At 41.6% G+C, this 19,659-nt stretch overlaps 1 protein-coding gene across 5 annotated transcripts in view; it reads left to right on the top strand.

Moving 5' to 3' along the window:
* The window catches only part of LCP1 (lymphocyte cytosolic protein 1), a 94,287-nt gene that overhangs the window by 35,477 nt on the left and 39,151 nt on the right, over window positions 1-19,659 (top strand). For 4 of the 5 annotated variants that reach the window (XM_036889694.2, XM_057494654.1, XM_036889696.2 and 1 more), the window contains 4 exons: window positions 16,347-16,435; window positions 17,013-17,176; window positions 17,345-17,474; window positions 18,916-19,048. In XM_036889694.2, the coding sequence (XP_036745589.1) occupies window positions 16,372-16,435; window positions 17,013-17,176; window positions 17,345-17,474; window positions 18,916-19,048 (491 nt within the window). In that variant the 5' untranslated portion in view covers window positions 16,347-16,371. Of the gene's footprint in view, window positions 1-6,785; window positions 6,905-16,346; window positions 16,436-17,012; window positions 17,177-17,344; window positions 17,475-18,915; window positions 19,049-19,659 lie in introns of those variants that run through there. The other variant, XM_057494655.1, reaches the window with a different exon arrangement.

Here is a 19,659-nt window from a genome sequence, read left to right on the forward strand (position 1 = left end):
TAGGAAACAAAATTATAATCTCATTATTTTAGTCTAAATACATCTATTGTGCTGAAATTAAGCTACCCTTACCAAACCTATGTGCCTTTTTACCAGGTTTCTGTAATGATTAAAGAACACAGGAATAGATCATTAACTTTTACTTAATCACTTTGGGTTATTCTCAGAAAATTCCCAAGTTAACTTATTCTTGTTACCTAAAGAGTAAAGGGTCCTCCATGTATACAGGAGAGATGGCAAAGAATTTTAAAGTCAGATTAGGTAAAATAAAATTAAGAAATTTGCTCATAAGATTATTTTTATGAAGAGTCAAAAATGTATAAAATAATATTATAAAGGCATTGGTTTTTATGAACTATAGCAGATTTTATAATAGACTGACCTTTTCTGATTATCTTCCTAGGGTTTTTTGTCTGTTAGTTTCCCAATTCACAGATATCATCAAATTAAATGATTCTATTCCTTCTGCTTATTGACCTGCAGAAATAATACTTCGAATTAAGAGCCCACCAAAATATAAAGCTAATCACTGTCGACAGATTCAAGTTTTCCTATTTTGCTAGATGGCAATGCACTTCTTAAACCAAAAGTGTTCATGTTTTGCACTGTTTACATTTTGAAGTTCTAAAATACCACCTGACTTGATGCTCGTCTTCTAGGGGCATCTCCCCACAGCTGCCGTGACCCTGGGCTCCCCAGATGGCTTCTCCCCGTTGCTTTCCTCAGTTCCCTCCTGATTCAGCTTCTTCAGCCTATTGACTGTTCCTGTTGTTTTGGTTTGTCAATTTCAGTCATTATATCAGTCTTCCCAGTAGTTTCATGATCACTCCATCTTGTAAGATACCGTAAGCAGCAGAGGGCGGGGAGAGAAGCATTTCAGTTTATCACCCTGATAATAACAGTTAGCACCTACATACTACTGAGAATTGAGTCTTTTTCTAAGTGTTTTAGCCACATTAATGCAGTCATCATAATAATCCTGTGAGGTTGTTACTGGTATTATCTTCATGTTTGAAGACAAATTAATCCATTCAAATATTTTATTGGTTTAATTTTCTACACTTGAATAGAATTTCCCCTGCCAAATTCCAGGGGAAACCACCTAAAATAAACAGGCAGCAGACCATTGTGTTTAAGCCCTTGAGTAGAGCTCAGATAATCATAATTTATCCCAAGTAAATGGATCTGTATTATTATCATTGCTTTTATTAAGCAGACTGCTCCTTATCATTATCATCAGGATTCACTCAGCTCCTCTGTACACTTGACTATTTGTTTTTGTTTTTTTTTACCAGTTGATGGTCCTCTGCATGGGTAATAAAATATGATCTCTATCCTCAAAAACTTTGAAAAGTTCTCAGTCTTAGAAGGTCAGAATACTTTTACTCAAATGCCATTCACATTTTCTAACTGTTGTGGTTGATTAAAAAAAAATCAAACAGTGTAGTATTTATACCCAAGCACACATATCTATAATTATATACTAATGGCTAACTATAGGTATCCTAAAACCATGAAGGATTGTTTTAATTGTAAGTTGAAGAATAGAGTAAAAAGTGACCCACTTACTGAGTTAAAATAAGTTTTGCTGAACTCCAGAGCACGCCTGCGTCAGCCCCATTTATAAATTATGAGGAGACTTGTTTCCCAAATATGCTTGTTTTTTTCTCGTGGAAGGAAAAACTAAAATGTTAAATTGAGGAACTAGCAAAGCCACAGTTCTGTGTTTGCAACACTGATTCTTGTTTTAGCCCAGCTTCAGTTACACGGACGGATGGATGCTCTTTCTCTCTGTGTCTTCTCTGTCTCTCTGTCTCTCTCTCCCTCTCTGTCTCCCTCTCTCTCTCTCTCTCTCTCTCTCTCTCTCTGTCACACACACACACACACACACACACACACACACACACACACATCCTCTTGACAGACTGAGGTAAAATGGAAAAGAGGTTATGTTCTCCACAGGCAGAAAAACCAAAACAACAAATTCGGCAGGCAAATGAATTATGCATGTGAATTGCAATCTCCTGGATAGTTTGTTTTCCTTCTCCTCTGGTTGCACTTTGAAGGGGGAAGTGAATAAATGGAATAGTTGCTTTGCATTTGAATAATACCGTACCTTTTGATCCTTCAGTCTAGTTGTCACCAAAATTTATGCAAGATGTATATCCAGATGTATGAAGAGGTGAACAAATGTATTTGCATAAAATCTGCATCTTCTTCCTTTCTCCATTCCTGAGCCAAAATTTAGAATTAGAATTTCATCTTCATTTACCTCAAGTGCAAAATTTTAAAATGTGGATCCCTTGCACCTCCTTGACATCATCAATCAGCTCACACTACCTTCTCCAGGAGGGCTAGATTAAGAAAGAAGAGTGGAATATACATCCCTATTGAGAAAGCTAGGTAATAGGTGCAAAGGAAAAGGAAAAAAAAAAAACAAGCAACATGTGTGCAGTTTTGCATTTTATTAAGCCCTCTTTCTTCATCTTAAAAATATGAAATGAACTTCTCTTGCCATTTCCAGTTGTTTATAAACATTAAACATTTTTTCCCTTTGGAAAGTTGGAATATTATAGCCTCGTTTGAGGAACTGTTCAGATTTTTCCCTTCCCTGGTTGTCTTTCAAGCTGAGATTTTTCATCAAAATATCCTTGATTCTCTTGTTTCTTTCCTTCGACCACAGAGAAAGACAATTGTGACATGATCTGTTTGGTGATTGTATAATGTACATAATATATAATGTATTTATATGCTGTATCATGTCACTTTCTTAAAGCTTGTGAGTCTGAGTGTCTGCAGTTTCTGTGAGTGAAACAAACATGTATGGTATAAAGAAGAGAGCAAATCTGGAAGCAAATTTGGATTCGTATTCTAGCATTTTACTAAATGTGCAGCATGAGTAAGTCTCTCAAACCTTCTGAAATTCAGTTTCCTCACCTACAAAATGAGGAAAGTACTATCCACTTCCTGGTCTGTTCTTGGGTCCCCGTTCCCCTTCCACTTCCCTGTTTATCGGTCGGGATGCGTGTTTCGCCCCTCAGCACTCGCCATCGCTGGTGACCGAGCCCTTCCTAGTTGTTAGGCATCATGCTGAGCAGCGGACATGTATCTGCTGATACATTCACACCCAAAAAGCTGCATAGGGTTGACGCTGGCATCTTCTTATAGCAGAGGACCAGACTGAGGTTCGGGGGGGGTTTAGTCTAAGGCCCCAAAGCCAGTAAGTGCCAGAACCAAAATACATATCTTGCCTCTTTCCAATTTTATATTCATAGTTTCTTCAAGGCACAAACTATATCTGTTTAAACTGCATCATATCCTCCAACATGATCTATTAGCTGCTTTCTAAGAAGTCTCAACATTCCTTTCTGTGATTGAATATTAGGTAATTATTCCCAATGACACATTTTCCATCAGATAGACATCCCAACTCCACTTCTGATGGGTGTGCTGGTGTAACAAGCACGTGTGAAAAACAAATGCTTGAGCATTTCATGGTCTAACAAAGTGAAGATAAGTATTAGCCCATCCAATTAATACAGATTTCCTGCCTCAGTTTACCTGTAACTCCTTATTTTGTTTTTTATGAGAATGAGCTTGTCAGTAGATATTCTAAAAGAACTACCCCCAAGGAGCCCATAGAAATGGAGGTCATATTATTAAGAATAAATAGAAGCTTCTGTCGTCATTGCTAATATTCAGATACCTGCTACACATTGTCTCACTGTTTTTCCAGCTCAAGCTACAATGGAGAACATGCCTTGAGAGTTAGGGAGTGGAGAGCAGGTAGAGCACAGGCTACCAGAACAGAAGCAGTGCCCCGCAGTGGTGCAGCCGAGAGTGAGGAGGCATTGCCCGGTGGGCCTCATCAGTTACCCAAGGACCTCTCTTCCCGTCATGACTCATGATGGTGTGGTTAGGCTTTTCTGAAGATTGCTGTACAGTTTCTCACTTAGGCCACACTTCCTCATCTGTCAGAGGGTACTTTCCACCGTCAGTACTCAGGCAAGCTGAAGCCCGAGCCCCTTGACCATTCAACATGCGATCCGCACTTGCTGATGCCAGTGCTGTTGGCTTCTAGATGGTGTCACCTACCAGTCCTGCACTACCTTTTGAAACCAACTTCAAGGACTCTGGACGCGAAGTATGGAACAAGAGCCAAAACAAGCCAAGCTGAAAACATTTGAAGACAGAGCACAAGATGTGAAATCTAGATTTACACCCATCCACCATACATAAAATTAAGTGTGGATTTTAGGTAGTGACTCTATATTTTATACAATCTATAGTGGAAACTGGGTTTGTCCCCAAGAAAACTTTGTAGAAGCTTTAGCTCTTTTTTTTTAATTTTCCCCTTTTTTCTTTCCTTCCTTCCTTGCTTCACCAAACACTATTGTATACAGTTTAAACACTCTGTCTTTTTTGATTCTGTCACAGCCCTATGGCTTGAACTCGTGATAGTATTATTAATATCCCCTTTTTCAAATAAAGAAACTGAAGAAAACTTAAGTAACATGTACAGAGACATACAAAAAGAAGTAGTTGCATCAGAAAATACATCCTTTTACCAGACCACGTTGCTTGCCTGTCCAGCATTTATATATACATACAAAACAAGCCTAACTTCATGAAGGAAGATAGGATCATTAGTGTTTGGATGAGGTTTGTGAGTTGCTTGAAATGCCTTTTAGTCTTTGCTGGCTTAGACCGGGAGAAAGGTGGATCTTGTTCTAGCATAGGAGATGCAAATTAAGGAGCCTGTTTGATTCCTGAAGCAGGTGGAATAAGAAACTACCCCCCACCCTTGTTCTCTCCATCCACACACCTAAGATGTGAAGTACATTTCATGGACTGTGCATCTTAAGGTTTTTAAAAAATCTTTAGGTTGTTTAAATGCTAATTGAGTTGTGTTTTTCTTATATACCTTGACTAGACCAAACTGTAATTCCTGAGGCTCCACTTCTCTTTTCAGACTAGTCACTGACTCACTTTGAGACTTTGGGAAGCAACTTCATTTTTCAGGTCTCCAGTTTGCTGTTTTCTAACATGTCCAGCTCTCTCCTCACTTTGCAGAGCTGCATTTTCTAAATGAGAGATGATGATACATGGAGGAAGCAATGTACATACAAACCGAAACAGCCTCTAGGTAGAATCATTTTGTTGTTTGAGGAGGTGGAGGGGTATTTTTATTATCTAACTTCAATGCAGGAAGCAGTGGGGCTGAAGACAGCAAGGAGACAGCCTAGGTCACCAGGGTTTTCCTTTTGGAAACAAGAGCTAGTAAGGAAGCGAACCGCATGGGCCCTTCCCGAAGCTTTCCTCCTAGAATCCTGCCTCCCACCCCCCTGGCCAGCCATGCTACACGCCTGGCAGCCCCCTCAGTGTGCTCCTGCTTGCCTCCGCCCTTTGCAGGGCTCTTTTCTCAGATACAGTAGGCCCTCCCTGTCCATAGTTTGGCTTTCTGTGGTTTCCGTTACCCGTGGTCAGCCATAGTCTCAAAGCAGCTGATCCTTCTCCTGACAGGACATCAGAAGGCCGATAGTAGCCTAATGCGCGTCATGACGCCTGTCACTCACCTCCCTTCATCTCATCACGTAGGCCTTTCATCATCTCACATTGTCACAGGAAGCCCAGCACAATAAGATATTTTGAGAGAGGCCACATTCACCTAACTTTTATGACAGTATGTTATTATAATTGTTCCATTTCATTATTTGTTATTATTATTAATCTCTTACTGTGCCTAACTGATAAGTTAAACTTTATCATAGGAGTATATGTATGGGAAAAAGCAGAGTAGATGGAGGGTGTGCACTATCCGCGGGTTCAGGCGTGCACTGGGGTTCTTGGAACGTATTCCCCCAGCTGAGGGGACCGCCAGGTGGAGAGGTGGAGTGCCCTTCTCCAGTCCATCTCTAGAAAACCCCCAGTGGTTCTCTAAGATGTGACTCAGTGGTCAGTGCTGTTCTTTGGAAAGCTGTCCCTTCTCTTCTCAGGCTTCCTTGTCTGTGTTCCATTCCTTGGAAGTGTGAGGATCAGTGTCATCTTTTACTTGCTGTTTTCCTTCACAATACTGTGCATCCCTCAGGAGCAAGGATTATTAGCTAGTCATCGCTTCTTTTTGTGTGTTTCTGATACAAGGATTGTTTGTATCTCAGTGTCTAGGATGAGGCCAGTCTTTATTAAATGCGAGTGGATGACAGGTATGGAGGCTGCAAATCGAGAGGACCTCTTTGCCCACAGAGGCCGGGGCACGGACAGGAGCCAGCAGATCGAGCCTGGTGCTGTTCTTACTCTTCCTAACTTCCCTCAAGATGTTGAGGGACTGAAGAGAAGAGATATTTAGAACTTCTCAGAAAAGTCCAGAAAGCACCCCAGTCAGAAGTAAAATCTCGCCGAAGTGACTGTGTGTCCCTAATGACTATGAGGTCAGAGATGAACAGCTCCAGAGGGGAGCAGAGGACCTTGAGACACAGAAGTGCAGTGGCCCGAGGTGCAGCGAGGGGTGCAGCGAGGGGTGCAGCGAGCCCACAGCCAGGCGGGCCCGCGCGAGGAGGCCATGTGGGCCGCTGCCCCCGCCGGGCCCTGGCCTAAGTGTGAGGCTTCCCCAGTTCACAGCAGTGTAACCTGGGGCCAGTATTTGAATCTCAGTTCCCTTATCTGTAAAGAGGAAATCATCATAATGCTGCACGAGACTGTGGCAAGAATTAAGTATGTGAATGCCTACAAAACTCAGAGCATTGAGTAAACATTAGCTGGTCTTCTCGCTCCTCCTTTAGGAATTTTTTTCTCCAACTCCAACATAGACAGACTTTCTATGCAGAAAATATCGAGTAATCATCCCTCGTGAATTAGAAAAAGGCTGGCTAACCTTTCAGCAGTCTCCTCCCCTGTGGAAATCCAGGTCAGACGTCATTTCCCTTGGGAGCCATGCTTGGCTGGCCATGAGAGAGCTATTTTTCCCCTTCCTGTGGATCTAAAATGTCCCCTGTATTCTAATGACTGGTGTCTCTGTCCTCTACGGAACAGGCCAGGGCCACATCTTTGTGTCACCAGCATCTAACCCAGGACCTGCCACATAGTATTTTTACTGAACTGTTTACCAAAAAAAAAAAAGAAATGTACAAATAGATGAATTCACTTAGTGGCAGACATTCAGAATTACCAGATGAATGTCATAATCCAGAGAGTGATCTGCAGATTACACTCAGGTGGACACTTGCTCACATTCCTAATGATTTCCTGTGTTCTCCTGGTCCACTGAGTTTGTGCCTCCCAGTTGCCCTCTCTGAGCCATTGCTCTGTCTCCACAGCCCCTTTCCTCCCACCTCAGCAGGACTCGGCTCAAAGTCAGACACTATGTATTTAGAAACTCCCTGCCAGGTTTCATAGGCAGCCTGCAGGGCTTACAGAAACAGCTTGAAGAAGCCAAGCACCCATTCTACCGCAAAAGGAAACTCTCTGGTGGCTGGGAGAGTGGGGCCAGGGCTAGTTTGAATACTGGCTGGGGATATGTGCCTCTCTTTAGTCCCCATATCAACTCATCAGAGTTGGTTTTTTCCAGCAAAGTGGTTCCATAAAAATAGGTGTTTGTACCTGTCAGACGGAGGGACAGTGTATGTACATTAAAATACTATTGTTAAATCCTCAAAGAGTGTGGTGGAGGGCTTCTCAAACCCTGTAGACCACTCATTCCCTAAGTCCCTGCCAAGTGCCAGACACTGAGGCAGCTCTGTGGATGTCTAGACTGTGACCTCACCATCTGCTGGAGGAGTTGGTGGTAGGCACCAGAGTCACCTGCAGAGGTCTGACCAGAGCTCCAAGGAGCAAGGGCTCATTAACCCCACCCAACAGCCAGGGGAACAGAATGTCGGAAACCATGAGGACTGTTCATAGAAGTCTGAGGGTATCACCCTAATACTGACCTATAAATTTGGCATTTCGCTTTAAACACTGTGTCTCAGGGTGAGTTGTTTTAATGTAGTTTGCTTTTAGGTTGCTAAGGAAAATCAGAAGGCCTTAATGCAAAGTCAAGAATGAATAGGTAGATGAACACATGGGCACTCACCTTACCTTGGTCATTGGAACCAAGAAGGTGCCTGTCGATGAGTACATAGTATTTGGAGCATGTTCTTTGTAGCCTTGCTCTCAGCCAGTGCCTTCTCAGTACCAAGATTAAGTTCTCCTGCAAGTGCAGGAAACATATATGAGACACACAGAAAACATACATTCAGATATTCATGAGATAGTTGAATTCATGGGGGAACTTAACTTACTATAGGTTGAACACATTTTTCTTAAAGAACAACATTCCCTGTTAGTTTTGAAAACTTACTATAAAAGACAGAGGAGAAATAAGAGACCTAGACCCAGTCCCAAGGACTCTGTGACATTGGGTGCGTCCTTTAACTTGGGTGTCATGTCACTCCTCTGTGATAGGAAGAGAGTGCTCAGGTAATATCTAAGGCCCTTTCACCCCTACATTGCATGACTGTTACTCTTACGTTATTATTTAAGGAACTTGGCATATACCCAAAAGGTAGCCAAGAAAACTATTAAAGGTTTAGAACATAAGCCTCAAAAAACAGGTAAAAAGAATTTTTTGATAAGCCCAGTAGCAATCACCAAGGCATGTGACAGAATTTTTATGAATTGAGCAGCTTCTGTAATTCCCTCTGAGAATAGCCCAAGAAAGAGGGAGCTTAATCGTATCAGAAAAGATTTAGGTTACAGGATAGGGATATGAGACACCAGAGAGGTTGTAGGGTTTCCTTATTTGGACATTTTTAGGAAAATAGTAGGTGGCTCTCTTTCTGGGACAGTTTGCAAACAGTCCTGCCTAGAAACTAGGCGTGAACTGGATCAGCGTGTCTTAAGCTGTCTGCAGTGACATCCCAGAAAGCAGGTATTCCGCCCGCTCTGTGCCGAGCGGCCGAGCAGTGGGCATCTGCCCTGGTCAGTGAGGAGAACTCATGAGGACAGAACGTTGCCTGCCACTGAGGTAAGAGCAGAGCCAGGTGGGGCTGGGACATGCTGGGTCCTTTTCAGAAAAGGTACACCAGGGTCATGACCAGAGCTCCAGACGGCCCCTAGAATTAGGGGCACAGGCCTTACCCTGTCTCTGACTTACACATGCATTTGTCAGCTACCGAACAGACTTTTGGAAGTTTTAACACAGAAAGGACTTCATCTCTCAATTTATAGATAAGGACATGGAGGCCCTTAGAGGCGGCATGGAGCCTGACCCCACACGGACAGGTGATAGCCTCGGTCTCCCAGCCACCAAGCTTTCAGAACTTTCTTCTACCCTCTGCCAGTTATTTCAGTTATGGTTTCCCTGGATATGTACACGTGTGTAAATTATCTGAATACCTTTATTAAATGGGCTAATTCAGATGTTTGATGTTTGTAGTTTTTGGTAAGTTTCTATGCTAATTTCACACTCTCAGCTAATCTTTTTTTGTCTTGCAGCCCTGTGTTCAGCCTTTTCACTGGTTCATTATTGAACTTCAGAAATTTTTTCGTTGTATTAATGATTTCTCCACAAGTGAGCAATAATATCTCTGTTGCATTTAAAACTTGTCACTTTAGGCTCATGAAGCCTGTCTTTGTAGCCCTGTAGCCCCATAACCAGAGCAGGGCCTTGCACGTAGACTCACAGGTGGAGTGAATGAATAAATGAGTATTGAGGTAATCGTTGTAATAGTGGATAATCACTTTACCCCTAATAATAGTCAGCTTTTTTAAAAGACCCAGGGATAACCTGAGTTTTCAGTAGGGGAAGGTCAGATCTTAAAGTCCTGTGGGAAAATGCGAAATGAAGAGTAGCTGTGGATTTTCAAGACACTCCCACCAGGAGTCCTGTTGTCCACAGCCTGGGGAAGGAGGGTGGTGCCAGGGCAATGTGGGCCTCCCCACCCTGCAGCCTGGAGTGTCCCCTTCCTTCGCAAGGGTTTGCTCTGTGTCACATCCTCAATGGCTTTGAGCAGCTTGGCAGAAAACAGGTGTCAGGGGTGTGCTTGGGGAGAGGAGGCAGGGCGACGGGTGCTCCTTGGCTGGTGGCAGAGCTGGGCTCTCTGTACTATGCTGCAGAGAGCTTCGGGAGTCCTTCAGTTAGGTGATCGAGCCACAAAGCAATGCCAGGTTCATCAGGGCTGGAGTAATCTTCCTGCTGTCCTCCCCTGAGTGTTTCCATGGCCAGAAATAATAAAGCTGTTGCGTCTGTGCTATGACCAACCTTCCCTGACTTGTTCCTACTGAACTTATCTCCAAGACTGCAGAGATAAGAGTTCTGTACTCCGGAACAGCCCTTGAGAGGATCAGGGTATCTGTAAGGAGAGAAAAGACAATCTAAAGGAGATTTTGGCTCGACAAAAGAATTCATGAGACAGAATCATCCTTTACGTGAAACTTTGAAATCTCTATATCTATAGAGAAACCCCAAGAATATGTAGTAGATTACTCATAGTTAGATCCCCTAGAGTGGTCTACTTTGTAAAATGAGACTGGATTAAGTGGAAGCAAAGCCACTTCCTTATCTGATAAAACTTTATCACAATGGCTTTTTAAAAATCGTATGAGTATTTTATTTTACTTGGGAGTCCAGTGTACTTTATATCTCACTTCTTTAGTCATTATTGCAATATGGATGGTGTTCTGGGTTACATGTTATTGTGGATTACTCACTGCTCACTGAAGTGTTTGGAAGGTGTACGGTTTTCTGTACAGTTTTCCTCTGGATATGTACTGAAATCATTGAGGTAAAGCTAGGAATTTGGGCCCTGAATTTCCAGTTTTACTTTACCCACCGTGTCAAGTTGCAGGAAAGTAGGGCATATTCAGAGTCTCCTGACAATGTGACGCTGGGTTACAGACGCCTCGCTGAACCTGCTGTTGTATAATTGGGCATCAGTGTGTTGGATCGAAATACTAACCAGTTCAGCGCTACCACGTTGCAGAAATGATTCTAGCCTGTGAGCATCTCAATCTGAATGGGCCACCTTTTTCCACCCTTTCTGCTGCTTTTCAGTATCAGTTATGAAACTCCTCAGAGAAAATTCAGCTTACATTTCTACATTTATTTTAGAGAACATACTTCCTTCTGTACATTCTACATCACTGTGCTCTGCAGTCACCTCCTAAAGATGGCTTCTGTATTCAGACTTCAGGGAGCTTGAGTCAGGTGCATTTATTACAGGTAGTCACTATCAGAAATTTCCTGTCACTACCGATCTGGGAAATACCAGCCTCCTTTAAGCAGGGGCTCAAAACTCACTGACCAAAAGGAATGAGCAGGTTTTCTGGCTTTTGCAGTTTGAGGGGTTGTTTGATATTTTTATGACTTTAAAAATAATACTATAAAAATGAACAACTGGTACTTTCCTTGGCCAAATGTCTTGGGATTCTGTAACTATTGATTTAATAAATGTAAGTGGTCACAGAAAAACTAGCAGCCTGACGTGACTTAGATGAATTGTTTGAGATTTGTCTCAGATGTATGATTTGGGCTCTGGTTCAGAAACAGGGTTCCAAAATTCACCACTGCTTTGCAAGAGACCTTAAAATGGTTCCTGGCAGGGCATAGTTAGATGATGCAGTCATTAAAAATGGATGAAGTTGTGGTATGTGCACACACACAATGGAATGTTTTTTAGCTATGAAAATGAGGAGATCCTACCATTTGCAACAACATGGATGGAACTTGAAAGCATTATGCTAAATGAAATATGTCAGACAAATAAGAGAAAGACAAATACTGCATGATCTCACTTACATGCAGAATCTTAAAAAAAATCCCAAACTCACAGGAAAAGAGATCAGACTTGTGGTTACTAGAGGCAGAGGGGAAGTGAAGGGAGAATTGGAGAAAGGTTATCCGAAGGTACAGACTTGCTGTTATAAGATAAATAGGTACTAGGGATTAATGTACAGCATGATGGCTATAGTTAGTACTGTTGTGTGACATATAAGGAAGTCGCTGAGAGTAAATCTTAAGAGTTCTCATCGCAAGGACAAAACTCTTTCCTTTATTCTTTCCTTTTTTCTTTTCTTTTTATCCTATCTCAATGAGAAGATGGATGTTAGCTGAACCTACTGTGGATGTCATTTCTCAATATATGTAAATCAGACCGTTATGCTGTAACATTATGTCTTAAACTTACACAGTGATGTATGCCAATTATTTCTCAATAAAACAAAACACAAGGTGGGTGGGACTATACTTAATGCCGGACAGATGAGCAGAATCGAAGAAGCTGTTCATTCAGGCCCTGGAAGGGAAGCGCCTCCTCTGCCGTCACTGCAGCAGCTCTCTAGCGTCTGTGGCCGGCGTGGTGCCGGTAATTTGCAAGCTGAAATTCTCACCGGTTATCCTTAAGATTCATACTACTGTTATTAAAACCCACCCATTAAAATGGGTGTATTTTTTCCAGGCAAACACATTAACAGACTGTGGGTAAAATACCTAATATTTGACTCGAACCTCAGCACTCTTCTTCCTAGAAACGGCCTGATCTACATGGCTCTTCCTGCTCCTCTGCTTTGTGACGGTGCTGCCATTTGCACTTTCGTTCCATCAGTTAAGGGGCTCTTTTTGGTGGGGACAGGAATGGCCCGGTTAACGGTGCCTCCATCCTTGTCCCGCTCTGCTCACCAGCAACCTCAGTTACAAACGCTAGCCTGGCATTGCTTTGAGAACTTGCGCATAGACAAAGTATTTCATCTCATTGGAACTTCAGTTTCCTTATCTGTAAAATGAGGGAGTTGTAATATATTATTTCCTAAGGCCCTTCCATCTCTGAAAGTTGGGTTGTTTTTCCAGGATATTCTGATCATCCTGATGTTAAAAGAGACCCCCTCCAGATACCTGTGCATGTTTGGGCCCTAAACAGCAAACACTATCCCAGCAACTCAGGCTGTTGACTCCTCCTCCCGTTTAGTCTTTTAAACTAATTCAGTTTACTCTCCATTCCTTTCGCTGTTAAATCACTGAAGGGTTTTGGAGTTTTAACAGTTGAAGGCTCCCTGAGTTGATCCTCTCCATTCACATATCTCTTAGAAAAATATGGTCACCCAAATGCTCAGGTTGCTATCTTGGTTTAAAAATCACATGGTTTTCAAATTACACTGTCCTCCCCATCCTAGGTCTTTCATTTGAATGGGCAATGCAATTTTTATTCTAAAATATTTTCTCCACTTTTTCTTTGTACCATGATGTTTAGACTTCCTTTCTCACTCAACACTGTAGTTCTTTCACTTCTTGACCCTTAAAATGCAGGCCTGGTGCAGTGTTCTTCTCTGCCTTCACTTGTATTTCACCAGTCTGTTTGGGTGCTCTAAAATCTCAAACTCTTTCGTCAAAGGATAGGGGTTAAGTTTAGATTCAGATTGAAATCTCATTCATTTTCCTTACCTTTAACATCATCTCATGTTGTCAGGGTAACTAGGTCAGTAGGTCAGTGGAGATGTGCCTCCCCTGAAATGAAGAGCAATACCTGGCTTGTACAAAGGCATTCAGAAAATACTTGCAGATGAATGAGTTTACCTCATAATCCCATGAACTTCCTTGAACCAAGAAGTGTAAGACACTTAAAAACAAGAAGGGCCAGCCAGATGTAGAGCTTTAGGCCAGATTTTACAAAAGATCTTGCTAAAATAGGATGGGGGGAGCCTTTTGTTCCTGCACAGATGGAGTATTGGCACAGAGTACAAAGGGAGCAGAGCCGAATCAGTCAGAGGAGTGTAGTGAACTCTACAGCATTACTGGTTTCTTAAAACAGAAGCCTTGACTTCTTAACATGAAAACAAAGTCTTCCTAAGCTAGAACACCTAGACAGGCTGTCTGTGTTACAGTTTTTTAAATCTCCCGTGGACTATACATATTAAAGATGCTCAGTGAAGTAATTGCTGAGTGAATGAACAGATGGATGAAATGAGTGTCTGACAGGAATGTAAAGGCGTTGAATCTGAATGGACAGCATGAGAGAGGAGAAAAGACTTGTGAATTGGAATCCTGGTGCTGCTCTGCGTAGCTGTGGGATCTGAGATATGTATCTTAACTTCTCTGAGCTGTTTCCTGCTTTATAAAATGGGATTACATATATTTATGCCATCAGCCTTCACTGAAGAACATTATAAGAAACACAGAATTTGTGTTTACTGCCTCCCACAAGAGTCCTCTTCTTGAGGGTGAAGGTGTTGCTATCAGATGTCAGCTCTGCTGCCCTAAGAAAATTGGGTGATTTGGATAAGTGTTAGATAGACTGAATTGTGTAGCTGATATTTCCATTTTTGCATTAGCTTCTGGAGAACTTAGAGCTAATTTTCAGCCTACTTTCAACAAAATGTGCAGTCTCAACCATGGATTTGGAGTACTAAATCTCTCTCCTGCTATCATGTGATTTTACCTATGCTTATTTCTCCTTCTCACCAATTACATGATTTTATTTGCTTAGCTCTCAGGTTTAGATATATCTGTAAACTGGCTCAAATTGTTTTTGGAACAAGGTTTGGGGGAAAAAAAAGAACGGAAGAAGGGAGACAGAGATACAGATGGCCAGACAAGACAGACAGACCAGAACAGGAAGGAAAGGGAGCAATGAAGGCAAGAAGATCTGCTGAGACCTGTCTCTGAGTTACTGTGATGCATAAGTGAGATCTCAGTTGCTTATACAATTAAGGCCTCAACAGTTTCTGCCTTCCCTCAGAGAACCCAATGAACCAATACCTTTTTAGACACATAGGGTAAATAGTAGGTACAATAAAAAAATTATTAATAATAAAATATATTCTTAGAGGAATTGAAATAATGTCAAGGTATGTAATTCTACAATCAAATAATGCTCCCTGGACAAGGAGCGGGAGAGTGGATGCAGGAGGACATCTGGGTTCTCCAACAAAGGCTCTTAGAGTTGTTATTTTTGTTTGCTTTTATATACATGGAAGGTTTCTGTTAATAATGGGTGGTTGGGAAAATAAAAGTTCAAAACAGCTGATATGTGCACATGATAAGCTAGTAAGCAGGAGGATAATGGATTTGGATTTGTAAAATTGAGTATGATTCAGTTTTGTTCTACAGATTTAAGTGTTAAAACTGTCCCCTTTTTTCTGTGATGGTTAGCTGCCACTGGGAACAGTACAACACTATAGAATGATTTGAAAACAGAAAATGAAATCCATTTAAAACAAATGCTTTAAAAAATGTATTTTAAAAAATCATTAACTCCATTAAAATGCCCAAGATATTATTATGCATAAAAATATCCCATCCTCCACATTCCCATCCCACTCATCTCCTCCGCACCAGGAAATCCAGGAAGCTTTAATGAAACTTGTATTTGAAACATGCTGGTGTGGATTGGCTAGGGAATAGAGAATATAATCCATTTTCTGTTTCATTCTGTTTCTGCCCATTAGAGGGCAGCAATGATGCACCTGGAAAACAAACAGCTCCAGTATTAGAGCTGTTTCACAGCAAGACTAGCCTTTCTGAACAGAGAACACCTAACAAGTCCCCCTGAGTCACATACAGGAATTACTCGAGGGTCAGATTCCCTTCCTCCTTTCCTTAATATTTAACGAACTTTGATAATTCCCTTTCAAGTTATAAAATTTATCTGTTTGGCTTGGCCACACATATTAATTTTAAATACAAACATTGTATCTCTACAAAACACATTGATGCAAAAGCTTAAGCATGTTAGTTGTATATTGCTGTGTAACAAACTACTCCAAACCTTAGTGACTTAAAACAACCATCACTTTATCATCTCTTTCGGTTCCGTTGGTTAGCTGGGCATAGCTGGGCAAGTCTCGTGCTCCATGTGATGTGGACTAGGACTCAGATGGTCTGGAATGTCCAAAATGGCCTGGCAGTTGACTGTTAACCAGAGCACCCAGTTCTCCTTCATTGGCTTCTTCATGTGGCTTGGACTGTCTCACAGCATGACAGTTGGATTCCAGGAGGAAAAATCCCAGGAAACCAGTGAGCGATCCAAGAGGAAGGAAGCAGAAGAGTCTAGTCCTAGACATAACTTTCACTGCCTCCCACATGGTCAAAGTGGGCACAGATGAGCCAAGATTCAAGGGGGGGAGAATAAACTCTACCCCCTGATGTGAGGAGGAGTCTGCACACACAGGGAGAGGCAAGAAAAGTGAGGGCCTTCTTTGGAGACCGCCAAATGGAAGGCTAAGAATAAGGGCATTGCTTACATTTTGAAGACAGTTATAAATTATAAGTGATGTAGAGGAGTATTGTGCCATTTAACACATGGGAATTACTTCTTTATGTGGTCCTTTAAGGATGAAACTGCCTAACAGTCACTCCTTATGTTCTCCCCACTCTGCAGATTTGGTGTCTAAAGCAATAAAAAAATGGCCAGAGGATCAGTGTCGGATGAAGAAATGATGGAGCTCAGGGAAGCTTTTGCCAAAGTTGGTGAGTAGACCTGACACCTCAAGTCACAGTTCTCTTCTTCATGGAATAGCTTCAGGACAGATCCAAATGGTAACATGGGCAAAACAGCAGAAGTGACAGGAATGCAGTGGAATTGGTTAGAGTCACTGGGGGAACTTACTTTTGAAAGTTACTTTAAGAAAATTACTTCTATCTCTGTCAAAACATGGAATATGGACCCTTTCTTACCTGTAGCTTTTCCTGGAAATGGACCCTAATTCTCATCTTTTTATTGTTTCCTTCCCTTGTTTTCTCACTATTCCATACTTTTGCTTGCTCGGTATCTCTATAAGCCTGTGATTTATTTCCAAATGTCTGTTCAGATCCTGTTGTCAGAACCTCTGGTTTGAAATCATGATTCTTGGGTGTCAGAAATGATGCTAATGCCCAAATCCAGTAGTCACAGGCCTCTTGTGAGATTCTGACTCTTGTTTGGGGTCAGGCTACAACCTCTGAACGATTGCCTTTCCAGCCCACTCACCACTCACCTGGCCTTCCCTCACCTCTCATGCTGTGAGCTGAAATGCCCTGAAACTTCAGCTCCACATTTGCCTTGCAGATACCGATGGCAACGGGTACATCACCTGCAATGAATTGAATGACTTGTTCAAGGCCGCTTGCTTGCCTCTGCCTGGGTACAGGGTGAGAGAAATCTCAGAAAACTTGATGGCTACAGGTGATCTGGACCAGGATGGGAAGATAAGCTTTGATGAGTTTATCAAGGTGAGTATGAGGCAGAGTACAAAGAGATACATTTGAAATTTGGGACTTTAATTGAAAAAATATCCTGTGATACATTCCCATCCTCCTTGCTTCAACATTATATACCCTTCCCTTTGTGGCTTTCTTGATCACAGACAGGGTTTCTAAAGACACATTATATTTTTGCAGGTTTTTCATGGCCTAAAAAGCACAGAAGTTGCCAAGACCTTTAGGAAAGCAATCAATAAGAAAGAAGGGATCTGTGCAATCGGTGGTACTTCAGAGCAGTCTAGTGTCGGCACCCAGCACTCCTATTCAGGTAGGCTGTCTTGATGGGTGCAGAGCGGAAGCAGAGAGGGTGCTGGGATGAGGAGAGGGTGGGAGGGTAGCAGAGGGGGAACCTTGTAGAAAGGATCCATGTCTTTTGGGGTTACAGATTCTAAACTTGGTGTTCACACCTAACGGGTGCAGTGAGAGCCAGGCACCAACATGAATTTATTGACTACTGTTTCGAGCTTTATAAACTACTCTGTTAATACTGTTCACCACAGAAGCTACTTTGAGTTTATTAACTACTGTGTGTTACTGGACCATTTCTAGGGACATAAATATATAGGAGGAGCATTCCTAGTTCTAGGTAGGGTCCAGTACCAAATAATCTCACCAGCACTTGAAAAAGACATTAAAGGTTGTAAAAATTCCTTTGTAAACCTTAAGGACAAAATGAGGCCCTCAAGCTTCTGCCTCCAAACTTTACGATTATTCTCAATGCCTGCTGAGTCGTCAAAAAAATTGTTTTCACGGACTTGGAAGAAGGTTGTGTATTTATTCTGAAGGCTGCCATCCAACATCTTATTGGAAACTTCTACAGGCTCAAATGGTGCAGTAATTCAACAACTCCCAAACTGAGTCTTCAAAACATTAGTTGATCTGAAAGGTAAATTCACATTTAAGCACCGCCTGTAATTGTGAAGACATAGTTAAGCCTTTTATTTTTAATCACAGAAATTTTCACAGCCTTTTACTATGTAAATGTACATTACAAATCTTTAAGACAGTTATTTGTTATATAGCGTTTCCCATACTCTTGTGATTGGGGATTTTTCTAAGTGGCGTTATTGTTTTCAATGATACGCAATTTAGGAAACGTGATGCTGGGGCTGTCAGGCATCGCATGAGATTGTATTCGAACTTCTAAAATCAACCTCTGGCAGCTTTACTGGTAGGAAAGAAATATTATATCACAAATGATTTCCATTTCATAGCAATTTCATTGTAATTTGATAAAGCTCAAAGGTATTGCAAGGATTGTCTGTGACATCCACATTTAAATCAGCTGGGCTCAAGGCCGAACCCTGAGTTATATCCTGTAAGCCCTAGACCACATTCTTATTTAAGTTGCATATAAATATATATTTTGATTATTTATATGTATTTGCATATATAAAAATAAAGGCAAATGCTTCTAAATATAGTGTTTATACATATTTACACATACATATTACACTTACATATATATAGCTTCTAAATTTGCTCCCTGTATGTTTTATAACTTGGAATGAACAGAGATCCTTTATCTGTTTCCCAAGTTCATCTGAGGTTTTTGAATGTTAATAAATGTGATGTTAGATGATAGGGTAATGGACCAGATAGCCTCTCAGTGTCTCTCCTGGGCATGAGAACCTAAGATCCATGTGCATATTTTAGCTTATATCAGATTTTTGTTTTGCAGTAAGTCATTGTAATCATTTACTTTGCAGAGGAAGAGAAATATGCCTTTGTCAACTGGATAAACAAAGCCCTAGAAAACGACCCCGACTGTCGGCATGTCATCCCAATGAATCCAAACACAAACGATCTCTTCAGTGCTGTTGGGGATGGCATTGTCCTTTGGTAAATAACATTTCCTTCTTGGTTTCCAAACGTTTCCCTAGAACTTTCTGGAATACCAACAATTCATTGTGTTTATCCTAGGCATAAACACAAATTTTTGGTGCTTAAATGGACCCAAAATGCTTTTCAGGACTTTGACTTGGCAAGTCCAGGAAACAAACTAATTTCAAAAGCAACTTAAAATGAGAAATGTAAAAGTACTATTGCTTGGGTGGAAGGGAGGGATGCACAGTATGGAGACAATGACAAGCATGGCGATATAGTATGACAAGGCCAAAAGCAATTATTTTTGGAATATATGCCAGTTTGCTTCATTTGAACGTGGACTACCACGGAGTGTAGGAAATTGATCATCGCAGCATGGTAATCGAAGCAGTCCAGGGCAAGTCCTCAAGCAAAGGGACTTTTGAGTGGGGCACATAATACACAACTCAAATGTTGAGGTCACCAGGGAAAGGAGGGATGTGTTCTCTCCATGGGGGCCTGTTACCACAGCTGGTCAGTTCAGGACTGTGTCTTTAAAATGCCTCTGCAACTCTCACTTTAGCAGTTTCTCTGTCATTGTAAGACATGGTGTCAGTGAAAAAGCTTGAAATACCCAGTCGCAGGGG

The sequence above is a fragment of the Manis pentadactyla genome, chromosome 17 (genome assembly GCF_030020395.1).
Source record: "Manis pentadactyla isolate mManPen7 chromosome 17, mManPen7.hap1, whole genome shotgun sequence".
Classification (NCBI taxonomy): domain Eukaryota; kingdom Metazoa; phylum Chordata; class Mammalia; order Pholidota; family Manidae; genus Manis; species Manis pentadactyla.